The sequence below is a fragment of the Desmodus rotundus genome, chromosome Y (assembly GCF_022682495.2).
Source record: "Desmodus rotundus isolate HL8 chromosome Y, HLdesRot8A.1, whole genome shotgun sequence".
NCBI lineage: Eukaryota > Metazoa > Chordata > Mammalia > Chiroptera > Phyllostomidae > Desmodus > Desmodus rotundus.
In genome coordinates, this window is record NC_092332.1 from 4,507,123 (window position 1) to 4,524,390 (window position 17,268).

At 53.6% G+C, this 17,268-nt stretch overlaps 1 protein-coding gene across 5 annotated transcripts in view; it reads left to right on the plus strand.

The window, feature by feature from the left end:
• The window catches only part of LOC139440590 (F-box-like/WD repeat-containing protein TBL1X), a 122,399-nt gene that overhangs the window by 85,881 nt on the left and 19,250 nt on the right, over positions 1-17,268 (plus strand). For 4 of the 5 annotated variants that reach the window (XM_071220405.1, XM_071220404.1, XM_071220406.1 and 1 more), the window contains one exon: positions 4,075-4,182. In XM_071220405.1, the coding sequence (XP_071076506.1) occupies positions 4,125-4,182 (58 nt within the window). In that variant the 5' untranslated portion in view covers positions 4,075-4,124. Of the gene's footprint in view, positions 1-4,074; positions 4,183-15,523; positions 15,670-17,268 lie in introns of those variants that run through there. The other variant, XM_071220408.1, reaches the window with a different exon arrangement.

A 17,268-nucleotide genomic window follows, 5' to 3' on the forward strand; every position in this document is an offset into this window, starting at 1 on the left:
CTGAAGACGTTGCCAGGTTTTAATGGCATCTTAACGAGTGGGAAAACAGTTTGAGTGCACAGGAGAAAATTTGCAAAATACGGAAAAGGGCACCCACACACGGATGTAAGCCCACTGCAGACAGCGTGTGTTTTGCAGAGTATCTTCCGTGTGCGTGTGTGTGTGTGTTTGTGTGTGTGTGTACAAAGCAAAAGTGCAGCAACACCTATGTTCCATCTTGCAACCAACGTTTTCTACAGAGTAGTATATTTTGGACATTTTCCCTGGTCATGAAATGCTCTTTTACGGCTCTCCTCTGATTCCATTGATTTATTCTTGGGTTTATTTTTTTTTAAGAGTTTATTTATTTTTTAAGAGGAGAAGGGAGGGAAAGAAACATCAATGTGTGGTTGCCTCACATGCGCTCCCTCCTGGGGACCTGGCCCAAAACCCAGGCATGTGCCCTGACCCGGAATCGAACCGGTGACCTTTGTTTGCAGGCCAACACTGAATCCACTGAGCTACACCAGGCAGAGCTACTCTTGTCTTTTAATGATGCTGCTACTAGGACTGTAGTCATAACATAACAGTTCTTTGCTTATATTAATAATTTTGGAGCATTTGCCTCTGGTAAAGTAAATACAAGTGCAGGATTAGTGGAAAATCTTACCTTTGGGGGACATTCTTTGTTGCTGTACAATCATATACACATGCTTGTTGATGAATGAAGATAAGTAGGAAAGAAAACAGCCAGGCTGAAACCACCGTTCATACGTCCCTGTGTTTCCTCCACAATCTTTCCCGCCGTTATATTTTTCTATGACTGGAGCCAGACTGGAAATGGCACAGTTGATTCAGTCCCACTGTGATTGGCCGAGAGTCCCCAACAGCTCCGTATTGACCCAGAGATACGCAGGGTGCTAAACCCAGCCTGCTGCATGCAACCTATACTGGCCCCCACGCCGATTTCAGAAAGGAGTCTATGCAAATATAAATGTCATCTTAAGCTGACCGGTGATTGTGAAATGAAAATAAACTCTGTTCACACGTGAGGAGAGGAAATGCCATGGAGAAAGCGGGTGGGGCTGGGGCCACGGCCTCGAAGTCGGCAGAGTTTGTCGTGTCCAGGGGGCCGAGGGCCGGTTGGGGCCATTTCGAGCAGACGTGGCTTCTCCTGTGCTCTGCTGCTCAGTCTGCCTGGAAACGGGTCCCCGAGACCTTCGCCCACGCCAGAGGATGGCTTGAGGCAGCATAAATGCACACACCAGGTGTGAGCTACGCATTCTTGCGTCCCTGCAGAAACAGGGCTGCTCTCAGAGAGTATGAGAGCGTATTTCAGCATGGGGTGCATTGTTCAGAGAGAAGCTTCATCACCGCCGTGCCAGCCCTCCCATCAGCGTGCGCTTAGCTCCTTCTCTTCCTGCTTAGCTCCTTCTCTTCCTGCAAGGCTGCCTCCTGTTGGCAGCCACCTCGCGCCCATGTCTGCCTGGAATACCGTCACCTGCCAGCTCTCGGGTTCGCTCTCTGCTTCTGTCGTGAAAAATAATTAAAGCGAAAGTCGGATTTTGTTCTTTGGCGGCCGTCTGCCCTCTTCCCAGAGAGTGATCGCGGATTCGATGCTCCAAGTGTGTGCTGTATAAAACGAAGCCCGGAGGCAGCATTTCCCTTGCAAGGAACTTTTTAACTGTTTTCGGAAGACAACTGGGATTTGTGGAAACTGCTGCCACGTTGAAGTTCAATTGTAAAAAGAAATGGTGTGAATAATTTTCTCTGCAGTTTCTTCACGGCCTGTAGCCCCAAATTAGGATTTATTTTGGGATACTTGTTTTTAGAGGGGCAACTCCAGCAATGCCATCAGCCCACACTAATTTTTAAGTTTCTGTTTGAGGCAACACTATGGGGACATGGTGGCTTTAAGTCACAGTGGAAGGGTTTTTTTTTTTTCTTTTGTCCTTTTTTTTTCCCCCCTCCATCACAGCTCCAGTCTCCTCACATCAGCCTCATGAAGGTGTCTGGAATGAAAACTGGGTCAGGCCAGAAAATAAACACGGCTCACTCATTAAGGCCTGTGTTTTTTGTTGGTTTTGTTTTTTTTCCCTTCGGTTTGGGGCCAAGCACTTCCCACCATTGCTGCGAAAGGTCCGCTTTGTTCCAGAGTGGCAGAGGCGGGACAGTGTCCCCTGGACCTGGAAACCCATGGCGTCCGGAACCCAGCTAGACATTGGGCTAATTGTGTCCCCAGGTGTCCCGAGGAGGACATGCGCACCCACACGGAGCCTCGGGGGCTCGTGCTTTCCCTCACGGGCTCAGTGCGTGCTGCTTGCGTGTTCCGAGCGCGGATAGAGTCACTATCACCAGCTCGGGTGCATTTGGACGAGGGTGCTGTGTCCGCCAACCCCTGAGGAGACCCTCTGTGGTCACTCTTTGGGGACGTGCTCAGGTGCTGAATGACCTAATAACCAGGTTGTCCCGAACCACTCTGCTGCAGGGATGGGCACACGGGCAATTAGCCTGCATGGCCGCTCCCACATCCAGCCGCTATTACTGTCCTTAATGTGGAGGTGACAGAGCCGAGTCACGTAGCTGGCCCTGCGATGCACGGCTAGGAGGGGTTGCAGACACCAGTGGAGGTCGGTTGTCTGGCTTGGAGCACATAGCCCCTGCGTCCCCCTCCTTCTGCCCCAGCTCTGCCGCCAGCATAGCTGTTCCTAGCTCCACGTCATCTGTCCAGTAAAACCGTTCTTTGCAGAGAGACACAGGCCAGCCTCTCCCCCACGCAGGAGACAGCGATCACGTACCACTTGGAAACTGAGCGCAGGGGATGTTGTTAGAGGTCAGAGTCCCTTTTGCACTGTGTGGCTGTGTGTGTGGGTGATTCCCAGACTGCTGAACACCACGCTTTCCATGTGCCGATTTGTTTCTGTTCTCTCCTTGTGCTTCATTTTCCTTGAGCACAGAGGAACTAGGACAGCCCCGGCCCGTGTGGCTCAGGGGGCTGGAGCAATGTCCCACACATAGCCAAAGGTGGTGGGTTTCATGCCTGGTCTGGGCACATACAGAAGGAACCAATCAGTCTCTCCCTCTGCCTCCCGTCCTCTGTCCGTAACATTATAAACATGTCCTTGGGTGAGGGTTAAAAAAGAAAGCAGAATTACAAGAGGAATCCAATCTGTAGGACAGGAAGCAGATAGTAGAATGGGTGCCTGAGGTTGGGGGACGGGTGAGGAGTGGGTGTTGATTGCAGACAGTTTCCATTTGGGGTGATGACAAAGTTCTGCAGGTGATGGCGGTGGCACCTGTATGGGCTGTGAATGTCCCTAATACCCCTGAGATGCTCACTTAAACCTGCTTTCTGTCGTCCATGTTACATGTACGCACATCATTACAATAATTCTCCTTCGACGGTAACTTTCGCCACTGCTGCAAATGCCTGCAAACGTGGGACAGGATCTGTGAAGAGAGGTCCCTCACGGCCTGCTGGGTTCGCAGTGGGGCACGTGACCGGAAGACATCCCTGCTCCTCTCGGCTGTGGCTGCCGGGGGCTTGGATCGTGAACGCGTCAGCTAAACTCTTCTGAGTGAACGGTGTCAAGTTCACATGGCTGCTGGTCTACCCAGTAAACCCCCTTCTGTCGGGAAGAGCACTTAGTGTCGAAGCCAAGCACGTGTGTCTCGGGCAGCAGGACGCCGTTCGCGGTCATTCTCAAGTCACAGGCGTCAACACACGCACGTGATTTTTACTGAACAAAGTGTCGGCTTGTTTTCATTTCCTCTCGCCCCTGAATTTGTCTGCGTCAGCCTGGTTGGTCACCTGACCCCGCGCCAGCCTTGTAAAACACACACGCTTTTCTTATTTTTGGCATCGTTTCAACGGGATATTTGCTTTTTATATAAATAATTACGAAATTTTTGTGTAACATGGGGTCACACAGGATAACATGAGTCAGACGTGTGTTGGCTTCGTGGGAATAGCGTCCTGGGTGGGTTTTTTTATTTGTTTGTTTCTAATTGTTTCAAAAAGAATTCAGAAGAAAGCCATACGTATTGGGCAGTGTTTGAAGACTCTCTCCGTTTTCCCCCCCACCCTTCCCACAGAGGGTGCCTCCTGCTTCCTGAAGACCTCGTCGCCGCGAGGTGAGGCTAAGATGAGCATAACGAGTGACGAGGTGAACTTCCTGGTGTATCGGTACCTCCAGGAGTCAGGTAAGAGGGCCACGTGTCTGTCCACGGCCGAGTCGTGGGCTGCGCGTGGGGCACAGCTACCGAGCGTGGGCGGAGAAGCCAGGCTGGCGGCAAAAGCCTGCAGTGTTGAAGGGGACGAGAGCAGGCTCGGGGACCGTCCCGTTCCTGGGGTGGCGTGAAGGGATGTGTTCTTTCTCCCTGCGGCGGTTCAGATCAGAGAGGTCTCGTTGGAACGGAGACGGGAGCGGTTGTGCTGGAGGTGGCCTTGGCTGCAGCGAGGTGGGGCTCTCGGGCTCGGGCATGGCGAGAGCTCTGATGGGCTGGTGTGTAGGTGCGAACCCCTTAGACTGAGGACCTCCGATTTACTCAGCTTCCACACGCCCCCTGAAAGGGGGGACCCCACGCATTTCTGTGAGCATGTGATTATGACCAACAGTTTCCTTCCTGGTGAGGAACATACAGGCGAAGGGCACATTCCCTGTACTCTGGGTGCTCCAGGTGTTTAGCAGGTGCTGACCTCGGGGGGCAGCGGAGGGGGCGGAGGGGGCTGCCGTGCCGGGGCCCGGCTTTGTCACAGACGAGCAGGATTCCTCACACGAGCCCCCCCTGGACGTCGCTGAGTCCTGGTTTCCCCTCCGTACAACACTGGGGCTGCTCCCAACAGCGGAGCCTCACCCCAGTTTACAGAATTGCTAGTGGGTGCTTCTTATTAATCTTTTGATTCGTTTCTAAAGGGAATACTCCTTTTGCATTTGCAAAGCTTTATGAGATTTCACTGGAGCATTCGTGGACACACACCCTTGTACCCTCCTGACTTAAGTCACCCGTTTGTCGGGCGGTCCGGTCCCCGTGGCCAGCTGCCCCTTCTGTCTCCCCGCAGGGGTGCCCACCTCCTGGGTTTGGTGGGTTTCATCACCGTGGAGGTACCCCACAAGGGTGTTGACCTGAGCAGCCCTGAGCCCTGCTGTATGTTCCCCAGGCTGCTGTCACAAAGAGTCCCGGGCTGGGCTGGTTACAGACTTTCCTTGTCTCATCGTTCTCCAGGACAAAAGTCCGGCATCAGGGTGATGCAGGCGTGGTTCTTCCTGAGGGCTCTGAGGGGACTGTTCCGGGCCCCTCCCCCCAGCTTTGGTGGTTTCCGTGGCGGATAGATGGGTCCCCCACCCCCACCCCACCTCCACGTGGCATTCCCCCTATGTGCAGGTGGCTGTCCACGTTTCCCAGATTTCGCCTTCGTAAGAGAAGATACTCGTGGTGGATTCTCCCTGTACTCCGGTGGGGTCGTGACAACTAATTATATCCGCAGTGGCACTTTTTAAATAAAGTCACATCCTCGGGGACCAGGACAGGACTTCCTCCACACGCATTTGAGGGTGGAGGACGCAGTCCAACCCAGGGCTTCTCTGCAAGTTTACACTTTAGACATGTGCTTTGTCTGAGATGAGTTTTACAACTTGATTTTTCCACAAGGAAACCGACGTCCAGGTCCCGCTTCCCAGAGACACATGTGCTGGGACTCGGGGGGAAAGCAGCCTGAGCCCTGAGCTCTGGCTCTTTCTGTGTCCCTGGTGCAGGAGGTGGCGGGTGGGGCAGCATGGTAGCCAGACCAATGGCTCCAGCTCTGAGCCGTGAAGAAGTCACTTTGTCCATCGGAGCCCCGCCTTGTCTGCCGAAAGTGGTTTTGCTGGGCCAAGGGGCGAGGTCTTTCGGGCACGTGGCGTGTTGTGACTAAACACCTGTGCCTGCCCAAGCCTGGATCTCTTGTCACCTGGGCCCCCAGTGGGCATCACCCATGGACAGTGCGCATCCTTTCTGCAGAGAGATTAGATTGTTCCACTGAGCTGTCGCCAGAACGTAGTAGAAGAAATGGATACACAAACCAAACAGTAAGCGGGGGAAATGACTCCCGCTGCTCGGAGCCCTTAACCTGGCAGGAGTGGCTCACCTGGACCACAGGGGTCCGCCCCCCTGTCCCAGAGCTCATCCCTGCCCCCGATGTCTGCGAGTAAAGACCCACGCCCCAGACCTGCTCCCCTGTGAGAACATATAGCTAGTGAGACTGTTGTTCTCGAGTTCTTGGACATCAGGAGGCGCGAAGGGCAAGGGCGAACATCTCTGTGGGTGTGGCGGGTGCCCCGTCCCGTGGGCCCAGGATGGCAGGGATGCTAGTAGCCTCTTTGAATTGGCAGGGGAACCTCTTCCCTCCCCTGGAAAGCCCAGGCTCTCCCTTTGTTGATAGTTTCTGTGATGGGGCAGCTGGTGGAGAGGCAGCAATGCATACAATTTCCTCCAGGCCGATTTCTGTAGCAGGTCTCCCTTCCAAGGCTAATCATAGGTGGGTCAGAGCGCCAGGGGAGGTAAAATCCCGGGAGGAGACATGGTATTAAGAGATCCAAGTGCACTGTCACCTTCTGAGTCTGTGACTGTTAGTCTCTTTTCCAGCTTAGGAAAAGCAAACTCACCTGTCGGTCATGGTTCCCCCTCAGGCCCCTGCGTTGCCTCCTCTTCCCAGTGTCTCACTCACTCAGAGTGAGTCCCAAGGTGCAGCAGGGGACTCGTTCCTCACTGCTGCCAGGCTGGCTCTGTCCCCTGGAAGGGCCGGCAGCGTCTGTGTGGCCAGGCCTCACTCTGTCTTTGCATTCTGTGTAGCGGACGGGGGCTGGGGAGGGAGGGAGAAGGAGGGAAGGCTGTAGTTCCTTCTTTTTTTTTTTTAAAGATTTTACTCATTTATTTTTAGAGAGAAAGGGAGGGGGGAAAAAACATCAATGTGTGGTTGCCTCTCACACTCCCCACTGGGGACCTGGCCCGCAACCCAGGCACATGCCCTGACTGGGAATCGAACCGGCGATGCTTTGGTTCACAGGCCGGCACTCAATCCACTGAGCCACACCAGTTGGGGCTGTAGTTCATTCTTCATTGCTCAGCCGTACTCCACTTTAAGGATACGTGGGGAAAACAAAAAGAGGGTACGCAGCCGTTGGCTGCCGGTCTTCCTGTTGAAAAACACTGGGGTCGTTTTCGGGTTTTGATGATTTCAACGGACGGTGTCAGGGATGTTTGTGTACACGGGTTTCGCATGAACACAGGTTTTCGTTTCGGGTCAGTATCCAGGAGCAGGGTGGCTAGTCGTGTGCCAGTGTGGGTTTTGCCTTATCAGAAGCCACCACATCCTTTCCCTTGTCACTGGGCCGCAGGGCACCTCCTACGCAGCGTTGTTTTTCTGGGGTTTGTTAAACTGAATTTACTGGGTTACACTGGTGAGTAAAATTATATAGGTTTCCGGTGTACAGTTCTACAGCCTGCCCTCTGTACATTGTGTTGTGTGTTCACTGGCCCAACTCAAGTCTTTCATTGCCATTTACCCCCTTTCCTCTGTCCTGCCTCCCCCCGACCCACTTAGTGCGTCTCTGGGTTCGGCCGGGGAGGCCGAACTGATTTCTGCTCTTAGCACCGGGCGTGAGGGAAGGAAGGTAAAAGGCCACGGGCCCGACAGGCATGGCTGCAGCGTGCTGACAAAGGTTTCCGCCTCTGCGTCGGCTTTACCGTGAGCCTCGCTGGACCTGCGTGGGTCCCTCCAGCCCCGACTGTCACCCAGGTGTGCTAAGTGGGAGAGCGTCCACAGGGACGCGTGGCTCCTTAATCCTTAAGCAACTTCCTGCAGGAAGCTAGAAAACTCCGCAGCCTGGCCGGCCCGCCGTGGACAAGAGCGAGCTGCCAGGGAGGACTTGTGTCCTCCAGTGCAGATGGACCGTAGGGCAGACGCTGGCTCTCTGAGCATCGGCCCAGACACCCAGGCACTGAAGTCAGCACAAGCCTGGGGAAGGGGCCTTTCCCCGCCTCGGGGTCTGTGGCTGCCTTCAGCCCGCCAGGAGCACCAGGCAGGCACTGAGCTACTACCTTGAGACAGCTGAGGCACTGGCTTCACAGGGAAAGAGAAACGCAGGGAGAAAGGGACTTTCGCTAATGTTTTGTCGGGGGCGGGCGTCTTGGCCGGCTGCCCGTGCCTCCAAGCCTGCCGTTAGAAACGCAGCAGATAACGGGAGGGTCCTACCCTAACAGTGGATGGTAACAACGCATTCGCCACGGATCACCGAGGGTCAGGGCACCGAACATCTTTCTTCTTTCTTCCTCATGAGAATTTAAAGACCTTCGAGCGTGATTGAAAACTCCTCCTAGCTGGAATTTATTTCCTGACGTGTATGATGCGTGGTTGAGTGGCCGACGTACCGCGTGTATTTATTGCTTCTGAGAACATCCCCACACGTCTGTTGTGGAGACAGGAGCGTCGGCGATTTTCAAAGCTGAAAGTCTCCCCACCGCACCCCCGCCGGGGGCTGCTTTTCTGAACGTGAGTAGCTCCGTGCAAGTAGGCGAGTTTCCTTTGATTTATAGAATGTGGACATAGTTACAGCTCTGTGTCGTATATCACCCTTCAAACAAGGAGGAGTGGGGAATACCACGTGCCCAACCCTTCAAGATGTCAAGGGGAGCTTAGCGGACATTTCTCACTCATTGCAAGGAGGCCCGGTGACAAGAACAGCTACAGAGACTTGCCAAGTGGTGGCACAGCCTGCGCCCTCTGCCGCGCCTCTCAGTTTCCAGTGTGGCCGGGGCATCGCAGGGAGGCCTGAGAGGCAGTTTGCATCCACAGCCAAGCCCAAGCACAGAGCTAAAGGGCTGTTCTGCAGTCGCAACGCACCGAGCTTTCACTTTCCAGAGAGACAGCCCGGCAGTGTACAAGCCCTGCATGTCAGCTCAGCTGCCACCTGGGGCCAGGTGGGAAGGAGGCCTGTTTGGATTGAAAACAGCCAGGCTGCAGGGGGTGAAGTAGCCACATCCCAGGGGGCTGGAATAGAGAAAGGGCCCCAGGGGTGGTCTGTGTTTTCCAAGAAGCCATGGGCACTACCAAGGGTTTTTTCCTTTTCTTTTCTTTCCCCCCCTCACTTCCTCAAATCAGCCAAGAAGAGTTCCTGGGAATTTCCTTATTTTATTTTTTTTTTTAATTTTTGGAATCTTATGTAATTTCCATTCCCCTAACAATGGACGTACAGCCATGGGCGGTTCTGTTGGTTCCCGAGGGCATGAACACGACCCAGCAGAAAGCCAGCCACTCCTTCCCGCTAAGTGACGTTTTAACGGCCTTCTTACTTCTTCACCCTTTGGATTCCTGCCGCCGCAGAACTCAAATAGACTTGGACAGTGAGCAAACTGCAGTCCCTGTTTTTACTAAATTTTGCTGGGTGTTTTTCCCCCCCTCTACGAAGGGGGGCGGTGTGCCAAAGCATTCTCAGGCAGATCATAAAATAGCTGGGAGTAGCAGATTTTTAATCTGATATTTTTTTTTTCTTCCAGCAAGAAGGTTAGATAACCAGGAAATGGGTGTGACTCTTAATATTTGAGAATAATTGCATCTTCCAAAATAATTAAGCGGCTTTGCTCCCTGCATTCCTAGCGGCTGACAGATGACCCAGTAAGCCCCGCTGTGTTGCCTAGGACCGCGGAACACCTTCTTCTTATGCAAGACACATTTCCTCGGATTTGGGAAGTCATTTTCATGGTTCAGCTCTCTTAATTTATACAAAAGTTCAGGGCTTATTGTTCAGCCGAGTCTCTAAAAATAGACTTGGGCTGCACAGCCTCTTTTACATTGCTAATGGGTGTCCCTGTTTCAAAGGAAAGTCGTTACGAAACAGCGAGGCATGCATCTCTTTGATGGCGTGGTTAGCCTTTGTTTGGGAGAATATTAGTTTCAGTAAATAATAAGGCAGATCTGAATAATCTGTCCGTATTACTAGAGGGCAGAAGAACCTTTAAAGTCTTGGAAACAGTAACGTCTCGTGTTGGAATAGTTTCCAGGAGTTATAAGCAGTGGGTTTTGGGTGGTGTCGCAGGGGTCCCCTGTCCTGAGGGTCTACGATTTGCTGGAAAGATTCACGGGACCCAGCGATGGTCAGACTGACAGTTTGTTACAGGAAAAAGATACACTTCCTAACAGACAGCCCTTGACTGCAGCGTAGCGTATACTTGAAAGTTGCAAAGAGAGTAGATCTTCAATGTTCTCGCCACTAACAAGGTAACAAGGTGAGGTGATGGGGCGTTAAGTGACCTTGTGGCAGTCACTCTGTGGCAGGTACATGTATCAAATCAGCTGTGGTAGGTACATGTATCAAATCACCGCTAAACGTACACAGCGTTGTATCTCGGTAAAGCAGGGCGGGGGTAGGGTGCAGTGGGATACGGGTTAAAATCAGCGAAGGGGAAAGGTGCTTAGGGCGTAGCGCAGGAGAAACCATGCTCTTGCTCACAGGAGTCCCCTGCCAGGGAAGTTAACTTGCTCCTTCCAGCATCCACGTGCTGGGTCCATTGTCGCTAACCACCCGAGCGTTGGGGTCCTGGGTTTTTACTGGGGGTCAGTCACGGGGCCGGCAGCACCTGCGGAGGGGGCAGAAGAACAGCTAGGGGAGGAGGTGGCTGTCCACGCTGTGCACATCGGTGGCTGCCCCGATGACACTCTGGGTTGCGGTTGTGCATTTGTGTGCATGTTGTATTTCAGTGTGAAAACATAAGTTTAGCCCTGGCCGGTGTGACTCAGTTGGTTGGAGCGTCCTCCCGAAACCTAAAGGTTGCAGGTTCGATTCCCAGTCTGGGCGCATACCTAGATGGTAGGTTCGATCATTGGTCAGGGCATGTACGGGAGGCAACCAATCAATGCTTCTCTCACATCAATGCCTTTCTCTTCCCCTGTCTCTAAAAGCCATGAAAAAGTGTCCTTGGGGGAGGATAAAAATTCATTTTTAAAAAACTTTTTTAAATGTAGGGGTTTGTAAGTAGCTGGAGAGTCAGGTGCCTGGACCTTTCATGCAGACAGACGAAAACACCCCCTAGCTAGCCTTGTAGCATCAATAATTCACACGCCTCCACCAAGCGGGCATATCATGTTCCCACCGCAGAGAGCAGCCTACAGGTGTGAGCTCCCCTGCATGGTGTTGGGTACGAAGCTGTGCTCAGTGTGACTTGTTGCCGACGAACACCCTTGTTACGGTGCCGTTGCAAACCAGCGCTTCATTTAAGGAGGGTGTTCTCGCCCTGGCCACATGGCTTGGTTCGTTGGAGCATTGTCCTGGATACAAAAGGTTGTGGGTTTGATCCCTGGGCAGGGAAGCAACTGATTGATGTTACTCTTTCTCTCTCTCGCCTTTCCTCTTTCTCTAAACCTATCCTTGAGTGAGGATTTAAAAAAAAAAGAGCATTTTGCTAAAGTGTTCCTTGGTTTCATTATAACCATTGTGAATAATAAAGTGGAACGGCGGAGACGCAGCTCTCTCCTCAATGCGACACGTCCCAGCCAGCCCGACTGGACTACCTGGTTCCTGCAATCTCGTCTGTTCCGATGTCTGTGTGTGTAGAAGCTAAAGTCAAGGCTTACCACTCTTGTGCATGTTAACTTGTTCGGGGGAGGGGAAGGAAACTTCCCTTGAGTGTTTCTAAGTTGAGGTTGTTTAGATATGGGCCTTGCTCTACAGAGCCAAATAATTTCCCTTGGTATAAACATCACAAAAAGGTTCGATTCTGCTGAAGATCCTTTCAAGGGTTCTGCGCTCGCCTCCTACTTTAAAAGTTGTTGATGAGACATCATCCGAGATGGCCGGGGTCCCCTTTCTTAGCTACGATGAAACAGCCGCTAACCACAGTGCCCGTGTTCAAAGGTCAGACACCATTTCCACATAAGACCTGCCAGCTGTGAACGTGGCACGTGATCTTACACGTTTGCGGCCTTGTGATACTTCACTTCCTGCCAGGTTTATCCTCTGCCGTCACCTGGATGGGCAGACTCCGCACCATCCTTCCTCCCAGGTGTCTGTGTGTGTCATCCCTGGGGTGTCTCCTCCTCTGTCCGCTTCTTATATGCCACCATCCCCAGGGGGATGTCCTCTTCTTGCCCTCCCACGCCTGTGTCGGCCGTCAGCATGGGGCGCCCCTGCCTCTCCTTCACCATCCGTCCCCCTATTTTGGGGGCCTGTTTCCCAACCTTTAATAGGATTCCACACTTAACTACCATCGCCATTTCCGAAACCTGCCCCTCCTTCCAAAGAAAAGCTTGCTGTCCTCTTTAATGTTAAATGTGAAAACAACCGGGTCACGTTCAAATATTTCTCTTCTGTAGCGTTTCCCGATTGCCTCTATTCTCAGGCTTCTCATTCTCGCGCCTCCGTCAGCCAGGTGCTCCCCAGGTCTTGGCCCTGCGGCCCCTTCCCCGTGACTTTGTGGTGGACACAGTGTGGCAGGCAGGGTCCTTGAATGGTCTGGTTTCCCCTAATAGCCATGACCTGCTGCAAGGTCTTTTTCGGACAGGAAGCCCTGCGTTCCTGGAAAAAACCACACTCGGCTCAGACACCGTGTCCTTTTCCATATTGCTGAGTTGGGTGTGTCAGAGCTGTGTGCAATGCTAAGGTCATGTTCATCGTTCCAACACAAACTGGGCTGCGATGTTCCTTTTGGAGTGTCCTTGTCAGCTTTGGGTGTCAGGGTTGTGCTGGCCTCAGAAGACGCACTAGGGGCCCCATCTGCTAGCCCAGGTCTCTCCCCTTGGTCGGGGGGTGGGGAGGAAACTTTCTGTAAAAGGCCAGATGGTAAATATTTTAGTCCCCGTCACAACCACTCATCTTTGGGGCAGCAAAGCAGCCATTGAAAATACTTAGAGCCCTGGCCACAAGGCTCAGGTGGTTGGAGCATCGTCCCTTACACCAAAAGGTTGTGGGTTTGATTCCCAGTCACGGTGCATGTGGGAGGCAACTGATGGATGTTTCTCTCTCACATGGATGTTTCTGTCTGTCTCCCCCTTCCTCTCTCTCTGAACTCAGTGAACATACCCTCAGCTGAGAATTTTTTTTTAATACATAGAACAGTGAGACAGAGGGGCTGTGTTCCAGTGGGACGTCACGTACAGGCAATGAGCAGCTTTGGCACACGGGGTGTACATACGGTCTGCAGGTCCCTGTGCAAGACTGTTCATAGAATGTGGGAGTGCGCCCTCACCCCGCACCCCGCAGGCGGCCTGGGGCCCGTGTGTGTCTGTGGTGAGAATTCCTTGCTCCTCTCTCCTTCCACAGATATCTACAGCCCCCGCACTATCTGAACTTGGACTTCACACGCTCACTTGTTTGTGTGCCTCCTGCATTCTCTGTGCCATATTTGCCTACACCTGGGCTGTGTCATTAATGTCGATTGATTTTTTTTTCTTATATTGAAGCAGTTAGTTGTCCTTTGATGCACCAGGGTATCTATTAGCTATATGTGCATGGTACACATTAAAATAAAAACACTGTTGAATTTTGAAATGTTTGCCACTGTGCCACCAGAGACTGTTTCGGAGACCATCAGAGGTCTGGGAATCCTTGAAGTCCGAGAAGGAAGCAGTTTGTCAAGACCTTTAGTTTGAGAAATGTCTGTTGGTGGCCAGCGGTGGAATGGTGGTGCTGCCCTAGGCGCTGGGGTTAGAAGCACAGATTGAAGGAGGAAGTCTTAGTTTTTCACAATCCAGAGCCTGCGTTAGGCCCTGAGGCACAGCAGAACCCCTGTGTGCTCAGGGAGAAAAGGCCACGTTGTTGAGACAGAGGTTGGAGGGCGGAGGAGAAAGGATCGGGAAGTTGGGTTGGGAGCAGATTCACACCAGGACACAGAGTTCTGACCAGCTAGAAGCCGGGGATTAGTTTTTGCAAGTAAATGTGGAGGCAGTGTGAGTACAGCGTGAGGTGCCCAAGCAGCCACTGTGGACAACCACAGAGCTTGGTAGCTATGGAGACCAATAAACAAATTGTGTTAGCTCAAAAAGAGCAGGGACACAAATTAAACCAGAGTTACATGGAAATCCCCCCCGGGGAGGAGAATTGTGTCGAGTGTATAATATTATGAGTCATTTCCCCTGTGCTCTCAATTGCTTTCTGTTCTCCCAAACTCCTGTGTCGATTTTGACTGTGCTTTTTCATGGTGCTGTGCCCTGTGAGTCTCCAGTTGGGGGTGCATGCTTCTGTGACCCATTTCCAGAGATGGAATGCAATGTCCACCAGGGTTCCAAACTGGGAGGTGCAGAAGGAGTCTTGCTTTTCCAAGTGGCCCCCAGCTGCTGGAACCGAGGTTTCTCCCCTGGCTTTAGGAGCATTTCCAGGAAATCAGTGCCTCCGCTGGCCCCCGGGGAGCTGCCTCACGCCCAGCCAGGTGCCCCAGGAGGAAGTGGTGACCTTGATTTACAGCCTTGACTAATGCTCTCCCCTGCTGGGCCTGCCCGGGGCTTAGAAGACATGGAAAGTCTTGCCAGGACAGTCGCTCTGCTGTTGTCAGAGGCCCAGCAGTGCTCAACCAACCGCCACCCTTGGGGTTCGGGGCCAGATGTTAGAAGTGAGGCCCTTGTTTGTTTTGGGCGGGACAGCAGGCAGTTCCAAGGGCAGCGAATGCCGTGTTGCGACGGGTCGTCTAGAACAGGCCTGCGGCGCGCCCAACACGCCCTCTGCGTTCCATGGGCACCGATTGCCGCGTTATGGCGCGTCGTCCTAGAGCAGGTCTGCAATGCGCCTTGCGTGCAAAGCCGCAGAGCCTCCGCAGAGAAGGCGAGCACGGGGTCTTGAGCCCCCCTTTTTTTAGATAAACACCTGGAAGTGTAAAGCCGATGTGAACATGTACACCGGTTTAGGCTGCAGAATGCAAAGGCATGCTCAGCATACCCGGGTGCACCTACAGTTGACAAATAATATTTGCCTCACGGGCAGAACGCGGAGTGGTCTGGTGAGCGGATCCATCAGTCCCGACACAAAGAAGCGCGCCCGGAAGTGCGTCCGCCCCCAAAGATGAGGGTGTGGTTGCTCCTCCGCCTGCCTTTTCTGCGTGTGTCAGATTGGATTTATTTCACCTGCCGGGTTTGATTTACCTCGTCCAGCTCCACTCCGACACCCCGGCCTCCCCACCCTCTTTATTGTTGTTTGCACGTCCCCACAACCACCACCTGAGCCCCGCTTCCCCCTCCCGCCACACCCTGCGTCCTGCTACCGGAAGTGGGGGGTCCAGGAGCCACCGTGGACCGGAAGTTGCCAGCACATCCGGCTTTGCAGACATAAGGAAGTGATGCTTACCGAGGAGCGCCCCACAGTTGGGCTTCCAGACACACCCAGTGGGCACAAACTCTCCCGAGCCACTGAGGTGGCATGAGTCCAGTCACCACAGCTCCACGCCCGTGTTCCTCCCCAATCCTTCCCAAGGCGGCTTTGTGGGGGGGGGGGGTGTGCCGTGAAAGTCACGTGATGAACCCCGCATCGCCCCCCCACGGCGCAGTCCGACGCGTGCTTCCGCTTCCGGTCTGGTAGGGGGCAGCCCCCGCCAGTGACTCACCCCCACAGTTGTGTTTATAAAGGCGTTGCCCGAGTTCCTGTTTCTTTCGGCACCTTGGTCCCTGCAGGCAACGGAGCTCCTGGTGCCGTACCTGCGCGGGGGACGCGGCCACCGGTTCTCTCGGGAATCGTAAGTGATCGATTTTTTGTGCGGCCGCGTGAAGCCCTACCTGTCTCCACGCAGTCGCCCCGTGAATTAAAATCCTGTGGGCTTGACTGGGACAAGGAGGTCTTTCTGTGCGCTCTATGAAATACGAGTATTCGAACTGAACGGGACCTTGGGGACTATCCGCCCATGGGGGGGGGGCAGAAAAGGAAACTACGGAGCGGAGGAGAGCAGCCCCGGCTTGGGGGCGCCCGGCGAGGAGGGCTCTCGGGAGGCGCGAAGAACCCCACCCAACGCCTGCGTCGCTGCATCGGTCTCTCTCTCTATTCACCTATTTGTGTCTCTTTCATTCCTAGCACGGTTCTCTCTCTGCGAGTGTCGCCGCTAGCTACGGTTCATCTTGCTTTGCGTTTTTAGTAGGGAAAGGATCGGCTCGTTTTCCTCCCGTTGACCCCGTTTGAAACATAGTAAATGGTGTTATTGAGTCAAGGTTTTTGTCCTCTTTTGGAAAAGGATGCCCCCGGGACCCTTGAGAGATTCTAAGCCACCTTCACTGTTGGGTGGCGTGCGGGTTAAGAGCATGAACTTGGGTCAGCCGGACAGGGACGGCTGTGTGCGGGACCCCCCCACCCCGCCCCGCGGAAATCGCTGGAGTGCTGGGTGGCTCGGTTTCCCCATCTGCAACGTGCATTTATTAAGACGGACTCCTAGGTGGTTGCCACGTCTCTGGGAAAATTCCCAAAACGCTGTGGCTAGGTGGTTTCCGTCATCGGAGTGTCTGCCATCCCTTACACCAGAAAGCTGCAGGTTCGATTCCTGGTCAGGGCGGGTGCCTGGGCTGCGGGTTCCGTCCCCAGTCGTGCGTGTATGGGCAGCAGGGATCGGCGTTTCTTTCTCACAGCGACTTCTGTCTCTCACATTCATGTTTTCCTCTCTGTCAACTCAGAGAACTTGTCTTTGGGTGAGGATTAAGGGGGGGAGGGGCTGGTACACGTAGCACTGAGCATCATTACCTTTGTGGTGTTATTGTTGTTATAATCATTACTATTACCAAATAATGCCATGGTTTCTTACCCAGGTGTACACATGTGGCCGAGAGCCTCTCAGGTGTTTGGAGGCTGTTGCTTGTGTGACAGTCATCTTTGTGTGAACTCCGTGTCTCTGCTGTTAGTCGTCCCCACACCCTAGACTCTGTCCCATTGTCCTTAGTTATGTGACGGGGACGGTGCTGAGGACTCCGTGGGATGGCGTTGGTCCCCACCCTTTATTTAGATCAGTCTCCCCGGTCTTTCTGATGGGTCCTGGGCAGCTAACGCGTTTGGTCCCGGCCAGCTAGTGCACCCGGAGGGGCAGCGCCCAAGGAGGGCGGCGGCCGCGGAGGGGTGCTTTGGAGGAGGGGCACCCTGTGTGGTGGCTGGCCATTCCGAGCGGGCTTCCTGCCTTCCAGGCCCCGCGTCATCGAGGCAGTAACTGACATGCGTGGGTCAGGTTTGGAGACGCGCAGGAATGAGGGGAATGCTGCTCGCCCTGCAGAGATAAGAGCAGAGACTGGTGGATGGGTCCTGACCTGTCCCGAGCAGGGAAGGCTTTGTGGAGGGCGGGGGGGCTGGGCCTCAGTGGAGG